At 47.0% G+C, this 8,135-nt stretch overlaps 1 protein-coding gene across 1 annotated transcript; it reads left to right on the forward strand.

Annotated features, from left to right (window-relative positions):
- Nucleotides 1-3,440: 3,440 nt before the first annotated feature.
- Nucleotides 3,441-5,577, forward strand: BCR (BCR, RhoGEF and GTPase activating protein; the record flags this gene model as incomplete). Its single annotated transcript, XM_027882037.1, has 1 exon — nt 3,441-5,577. A coding segment is annotated over exon 1 (1,510 nt), but the record flags the coding sequence as incomplete, so codon positions are not given.
- Between the last annotated feature and the right edge of the window lie 2,558 nt (nt 5,578-8,135).

The following is an 8,135-nucleotide window of genomic DNA, read 5'->3' on the forward strand; positions in this document are numbered from 1 at the left end:
AAAGTTCAAATACAGACGCAGTCATTAACTGGGACTTGACAATGGCCTGATTCCATCTCTATTATATGATGGATGATTTGAGACTGGGGCTTTTAGTCATTGGTGTATTGGTTTTTGTTTGGTTGGGGTTTTTTTCTCTTGGTTGGTCAGTTTTAAGGGGGATTTTTTTAGTGCTACTGAGATTTCTCCTTCAACGAACTCAGAATTAATAACTGATCATCTAAAATGAATCTTGGCTCCTGTTGCAAACAATGGGTTGCTTAGGAAAGCACAAAGGAAACTAACATAGAAAATAAATATAAATTTACAAGTTCTATCTGGTCAATGTTTTATCTACCTATGTTAATCCATTCTATCAGCAAATTATTGGCTTTGAAGAAGCCTTAATATTATGGAAAACAGTGTTGATGAAACTGTATTAACTGTAACCACAGGTGGGCTTAACCACCATCTCTGTACCAGCTGAAATCCCCACAGTGATCATGGCAACAGTCTCAGCTCCAGCTTCCTTGTGGAACTTCCAGGTGAGAAACTGAAGAAGTGAAATTTGGATTAAGTCCAAAGCAAAGGTAAAGAGCAATTGGAATAATCAGTTTCCCCCAGGAAGAACTAATGTTTCTTGTTTTAATAAGTAGAAGCTTAATGTGTTAATGGTTTCCTGGTTTTATAAAGGTGCATTTGTGCTGAGCAAAACTACTGGCAATGGATTAAAAGCTATTTAAGAAAGTCAACAAAGTTAATTTCTTACTATAAAAGCCCTTTAATCGTGTTGTTTTGCCTTTTGAGTGATTATTTGACACTCAGGATATTATGATTTATAGTCACATAGGTCATGTGATTCAGATCTTTCTGAATCCTATTGGGTCCCAGCTCGGGTTTGCCTTGTGGTGTGACCGAAGTCCATTCTTCACAAATAAATTTGTCCCCTTTGTGCCTTTTCAGGTTTTCACCAACAGTTAGAGGTTGTTCTTGTTCAATGCACTGGTGAGTGAATGCTCTGAACCCCACTCTTTATCACATCCTCTGAGCAGGAGAGTTAAAATGAAGTGTTTGGTGAGTTGTAGGAGAATCTGCATTTGCTAGTGGAGAGGGTTGCTCAGTTTCCTGTGGTTTTGGGCAGAAGGTTGTTTTCACAGCGAGAAATTGCCATTCTCTGAATTTGAAGGAGAGTTCCTTTATTTCTGGGTACATGGAATGATTTATGCTGCAGGGAACATCTCAAGACTTGCCAGCCTTGTCAAACTCTCCCAGGGTTCTGCTTTGTGTTTACAAAAATCCAATTGCTTAGTTTCAGCCACAGATTAATCAGACATCATATTTTAATTCTCATTTTAAAAGCTCAGCTTATGTCCTACAGTTACTATTTTTTTTTTTTTTCTTACAAAACCTCCTGTTCTTTCGCGTGGGATCAGGCTGAAGGACAGTTCCTAAGTGACAGCTCCAGAGCTTTTTCCTAAGCCAAGCGGCTCCTCTTCCCACAAGAGGGAGCCCGACGGTCACCGCAGGATGAGATCCGTGCCGGCTCGGAAGGGCTGCGCGATCTCTCGCGGGCCAGCAGAGGGGATGTGCCGGGCACTCTGTCCGTAGTTTAGCTCCTCACCGCAGGATTCTCACTCTCAAATGACAGGTATGTGTCTGCCACCATAGTCTTAATGAAATTTTGTATCCTATTAAAATGCTGAATGAGTAGAGTGTCGGTAAAAATTCAGAGAGCCTTTCAGTTCCCAGAGGAAAATCTTTGTGGTACCTCAATAGGTAAAGAGGGTGTCGTTGTTTAATAGTATTATTCACTTAGAAGTTAAGTGTGCACATAGAAATCCCTCATCTAACTCATAGGAATTCTTACTCCCTCCAGAAAGGGCACCAATGTGGACCCAAATAAAAAAGAGACATAAAAACCCAGGATGGTGAGACCTCAGTGAGAGCACTGGATGAATTCTGAACACACCCCTGGGATGTGACAAACCTACCATTGTCAGGACCATGCCAGTGCAGTCTGAAGCTTCAGATTCCAGAAATAAATTGCATGTCAGGATTTCATTGGTCCAGCTGGCACTAAACAAACAAATAGTATCAATGGGGAAAAGGAATTTTATTTTATTTCTGTGATAGAGATTTCTTGAAAGATTTATAGAGTTATTTATTGAACATATAGGTTTTATTATGATTTAGATTATAATCTATTTTCCATATAGGTCAGCCAAAGCCTGTTATGTGTTAAAAGCTGAGGAAACAAGTGCAGGAAAAGAGGTTAAAGCCAGGAAACAAAAACTGAGAGGGATGAACTATGCAAAATGGAATGATTAGCCATTTGTGATATGTCTGAAAATACCCAAAAATATTTTGTTTGGCACATAACAATGCATGAAGAGAAAAACTTGGATTTTGAAACAGCACATATCTCAAAGGTAAGAGAGCTACTCCTGTGGAGTTGTGCTTTTCATTCTTGTGGGATTTTATTAGTTCTTGTTGGGGCTGTATCCCACCCTCTTTTCTAACAAGTACCAGAAAAGATCCCCCTCACTGCAAATATGAAAGCAGCAGGTTTATGGAGGATATGAGATGTACATATCTCACCTTTTCCTGTCATCCAAACAGGCAAGATGGAACTTCAGTTGTATTTGTTACCATTTTTTTCAGAAATTGAATTAATACATGGAAGAGACACAGGGTTTAAGCAAGATCATGATCTGTGATTTCAGGAGTAGTAATACTCAGCAGCCAGACCTTTGTTTAAATCATTTGCCACCCTTCACCCAGAAATGGGGCGTGGGACTCTGAGTTATCTGGACTAGGATAATACACAGGACAAAAGTGAGACTAATGCAGAACAAAGCAAGCCTTATTGCTGGTATCATAGTTATTTTGCCCATCTCAGAAATCCAGGTTGGCATTTATTGGCAAGGAAGGCAGGATTGAGGGAATGACAAGCCTGCTTCCAAGCAGCACTCACGCGAGTGGGGGAAAACGTGACCTTTGAAGGTGAGCTGCATCAGTGCCTGCGGGGAGAGCCTTGCTGCGAACACGAGAGAGAGCAAGAGCACAGAGACGTGCTGGTGTTTATACATAATATATGAGGGCACGGCTGTATGGACCAGGATGGATACCTCCCTTTGCACTGTGTGCATGCCGTGCTCTTGCCTAGGCTTGGGCATAGCCATGTCCCTATGATGCTATGATGCCCAGGCCTGTGGCAGCAGGCGCGACTTCGCACGTCCCCGCCTTTGTCTCGGGGGCAGCCGCGGGGAGGGGGCAGGTCCCCCCGCCAGCCCCGCGGCCCGGCCGGCCCGGCTGCCCCTTTAAGAGGCCCCAGCGCCGAGTCAGTGCCTGCGCCGGGTCCTTCCCTCTCCTCCCCTTCCGCAGCGCCGGGGCCGGGCCGCGATGGGCCGCCGCGGGCAGCGGCTGCCGCGCCGCCGGGGGGGCTCCCGCGGGGCCGCGGGGCGCCCGGGCACGGCCGGGTAGCGCCGGAGCTCGGGCCGGACCCGCCGCCGCAGCGCCGCTCCGAGCCGAGCGTGTGCGCCCGGAGCGCAGCACAATAGCCGGGAGGAGGAGACAGGGAAAGGGGCAGGGGGAAAGGAGGAGAGAGAAAGAGAAAGCACAACACGGGGGCTGGCGAGGCAGGACGGAGCCGGAGGAGGACGGAGCGTGGCCGCGCCGAGGACCGTGCCTAGGACGGCGGCGGCAGGAGGTGGGTGGGGGGCGATATTTACCTTCCCTCCCCCGCCCCGAGCCTGCTCCTTTGTCCACCCACTTTGAAGTGCTCGGGGATCGCCGCGGTGGGAGCATTGTTGTTCGCCAGCAAGCGATCAGTCATGCCGGGGAGAGAGTAGCGGGGGGACGCGGGGCTGGGGCCGGCACAGGCTGAAGGAGACGGGGAGGAGAGAGGATTGCGAGAGAGGATCGCCGCTCGCCTCCCAGTGCCCCTGCATGGACCGTGAAAGAGACGCGCTGAGTTGACCCCGCCGGAGCTGTTTCTGCTTCTACATGTGAGATCCGGTTGGTTTTTTCTCTCCACCTCTCTCTCTCCAGTCTCCTTCTCGTATTCTCCAGTTACTCCCGTATGCAAAATGGTGGACCCTGTGGGGTTTGTGGAGGCTTGGAAAGCACAATTTGCAGACTCTGAGCCTCCTAAAATGGAGCTGAAATCTGTGGGAGATATTGAACAGGAGCTGGAGATGTGCAAAGCATCTATCCGGAGACTGGAGATGGAGGTGAACAAGGAGAGGTTCCGCATGATTTACCTGCAGACTCTTCTGGCAAAGGAGAAAAAAAGCTATGATAGACAGAGATGGGGTTTTAAACGTGTTTCTCAGTTGCCTGAAGGGGGTGCAGAGCAGCAGATCCAGGACCTGCATCATCATCAGTCTGCTGACCAAGACGAATATGAAAAAAGCAAGTCACACCACGGAGAGGAAAAGTTCAAACCCAGGATCCCCTCTCTGCGGAAGCTGTCTACCCAGAGTGATGGGTCAGACCTGTCCCCTTTGGACAGCCCCCATCACGGAGAGGGAGAGCAGGACAGGTCTAAGTACTATGGGGAGGAGAAACTGAAGAGAGTTGTAGAAGATATGGAGAATCGCTGTGATACAGATGGCTCTCCTTCAAAACACAGGTCGGCTTCCACTCGTAGGCTGGCGGGATCTGCTGAGAAGGAGGGATCATTTGAACCTAAGGAGAGAGGGAACAGCACCAGTGTGGCAGCCCTGAGGTCCAATTTTGAGAGAATGAAAAAGGTTAACTCTCATTCTTCTGGAGATAACAAGGATGTTGTTGAAAAGCCCTTTTACGTGAACATGGAGTATCATCATGAGAAGGGTCTAGTAAAGGTCAACGACAAAGATGTTTCTGATAAAATAAGCTCCCTTGGCAGCCAAGCCATGCAAATGGAACGCAAGAAGTCTTTGCACTCCCTCCCTTCCAACATGGTACCCAGCTTCAGCGAGTTCCAGAGGCCTGCCTACAGGGGAAGGTCCTCGGAGAGCAGCTTTGGCTATGATGGAGAATATGAGGATGCCGAACTGAACCCCAAGTTTCTCAAAGACAACCTGATTAATGCCAATGGCAGCAACCGCTCACCTTGGCAGCCCATGGACTTCCAGCCGTATCAAAGTATCTATGTTGGTGGAATGATGGGGGAAGGAGAAGGAAAAGGACCTATTCTGCGAAATCAGGGCACAACTGACCAGGAGAAACATCTCACATGGCCCAGGAGATCTTATTCCCCCAGGAGTTTTGAAGACATTGGAGGAGGATATACTCCTGACTGTAGCTCTAATGAGAACCTTACTTCCAGTGAGGAAGACTTCTCCTCAGGACAGTCCAGCCATGTCTCCCCCAGCCCCACCACTTACCGCATGTACCGGGATAAAAGCCGTTCTCCCTCCCAGAACTCTCAGCAGTCCTTTGACAGCAGCAGTCCCCCAACCCCCCAGTCTCAAAAACGGCACAGGCAGCAGCAGGTCATTGTGTCTGAGGCTACTATTGTGGGTGTACGAAAAACAGGACAGATCTGGCCAAGTGACGGAGATTTGCCCTCTGGGAGGTGTCACCAGGACAGCTGTTTCCATGGGGATACAGGTGCGTACCAGCTTTTGTTGAGTCTTTTAAATGTATAGAGCGGGGAATGGCATTGTGGAAGAGAATGGGGTACCCTGGGTGAATTGCTGTGAGCAGGCAACTGTTTCGTGTGAGAAATCTGTGTTTATTTTGTAGTTCTGCTGTTTCAGGAAGGTCCTACAGAAGTAAACGTCAGGCTGCATTTTAGGAAGTCACCCTGGATTCCCAGAAGGGTCAATTCAGGCCTCTCTGGAGAGAATCAGTGGAGTCCCATGTTAATCAGTTCTTAAAGTTTCAGTGTGAGCACTGAGGTGAAAGGGGGTCAGTACTTCAGCAGGTATTCACCAGCTGTGGTAAATTCACCGCCAGATCATTCCCTCCCTCGTGTTCGTGCACTAAGGAGTAGTTAAACTGTGCCTCTGAGGTTGTAGTGTGCCAACATGCTACAACTTGAGGGTTTTGCTGGAGCTTTCCCGATAATGATGCTGCTCCCACAATCTTGTTTTTTCCTGTCTGTATTAATTGGAGTGCTAGTTTCTCGTTCTGTCTGGTGTCAGCCTTCAATTAGAGCTGATTGGAGGTGATGGTTGTGCAACCCTGTTCTTGAAGCTTTCTGCTATCACTGAGTGAAGGAAGAACTTGGAATATTAGGAAGCCCTGAGGGAAAGATGTTAATTTAATTTCAGCAGAATCTCAATTTTTGTTTGGGGAAGAATGGGCAGTGTTTGAACCCGTTCCTATGTAAGCCATTCAGGCATGCAGGTGTGTGTGGAATCACAGTGAATTTGTAGTTGTTGGAAGAGGCATACAAGGAACTATGTTAATTCAGATAGATTTATTGCATGTATGTGGACATCTGAATCTATTTAGCAAGACAAGGCACACAATGTAAATAGTATCTTGTGTTAACACCAGTAGTCATTTATGCAGTAAATGAAAATCAAATCTAGGAATGAAAAAAAAATAAGAATGTTTGTTTTGACACATTTCTGTAATTCTAAATCTGTGAGTTCTCTTGTGAGTTTTCTTTATCTCTTTGAATCTCTCATTTTAATGTTATTTGTCAATGGGACCAAATTCCTGAAGTAGCAGGTGAACTGAGAGGCCTGTCAAATGCTGTCACTGCCTCAGGTTATGTGAGTTTGCTATATTAGAATAGTAACTTTACTGGTAGACGATGCCTGGTTCTACTCTCCCTGCCAGTTGTTCTTGCCAGCAGTACTTTTGGAAGCAACAACAGAGGGAGAACTCTTTCCTGCCCCACCACCATCCTCATATCCCGTTGTGCTTTTGGAAGGCTGGATGGTTGTGGTGGATGTTCAGTGTACATGGAAGCTCTGCAGCCTGTCCTCACACCCTTCCTTGCCAGGCTGGATGCCCACCCCTGTTCTCTCTCGGCATTCTTGCTGGGTTTGCTGCCCGTTTGTGTCTGAGGGGTGGCACTTGCAGTGCAGGGGAGAGGCTGGGTCTTGTGCTCCTTTGAACTGCGCTGCAGCCATCTGTCTCTGCTCTTGTTTACTGATGCTCTTTAGATGACTGGGAAGCCTCCTGGCAGTTTCAGTTTTTGCAGAAGGAAACAAAGGGGCAAAAAATAACAACGGTTGATAAAGCTTGAGGATAAATTCAGCTTTGAGAAAGGCAATAGATTATTTTAAATAACTTAGCTGGGGTGCAGTGATAAAAAAAAAGGGGGCTGCTGAGAAGTCAAAACACTTGCAATTCCTGGTTGTGCTGCAAAGCTTTGTGTTGTATTTCTGAGGATGACCACACATTGCAGGCAAGGACAGAGTGTAACGGATCCACCTTCTGCTTTCCTCAGCAAAGGGGTAACATGGCAAGCTTAGCAGGAACTTTCACCAGATGGCTAATCAGTGCTGTCTTGCACATTAGCTGGTGGCAACTTTTTACTTAACCAAAAAGGCTTATGCCTTCGGGAGGACTGTGTTTCTGATTAATTCCTACTGGGCATCATTTTATATGAATTTTACTTCTTTCCTGATTAGGAAGAATTTTGATCTGAAACCAGCTGGCAGACTCTCTTTCATAAAACAAACAAAAGGCCTGAGAGACCCCTGTGTGATCAGCTGGCTGGCTCCCGTTCCTAACTCCCATGCTCTCTGAGGATTGTTCTCCATCACCACATGACACAAAAGCAGTTCACAGATCCAGACAGCTTTCCCCACACCTGTGGTTCAGTCACTGGTTCTGCCAGGCTTCCCTCAAGTTTTGCTTGAACAGAGAGTGCGAGTTCAAATGACAGGTTCTGGCCAGCCTTAATGTTGATTAGCATCAAGTGGGGTTTGCTCAACAGTGTTTGACTTCTCTGTGCGTTCAGACTTCTGTGTTCTTCCTGGCTTTGCCTTTGATGGCTCTTCCCGTAATAATGCTGACTGTGCTGTGGGCAGGTGCAATGTGACATTTCTGTCTGGATCTGCCATCCCAATGCACCTTCAGTTTGGCCGGCAGTGCTCTTCTGTCCAAATTATTTCATGAGTTCACAGACCAGTGTTGATTTCCTTTTGTATTACAAAAAAGGACCTAACTCTCAAGTGAATGAGACCCAAGCCAAAATTTGAGTC

The sequence above is a fragment of the Empidonax traillii genome, unplaced genomic scaffold (assembly GCF_003031625.1).
Source record: "Empidonax traillii isolate 1590-97213 ecotype Southwest subspecies unplaced genomic scaffold, ASM303162v1 scaffold99:size1466351, whole genome shotgun sequence".
In the NCBI taxonomy this organism is placed as follows: Eukaryota; Metazoa; Chordata; class Aves; order Passeriformes; family Tyrannidae; genus Empidonax; species Empidonax traillii.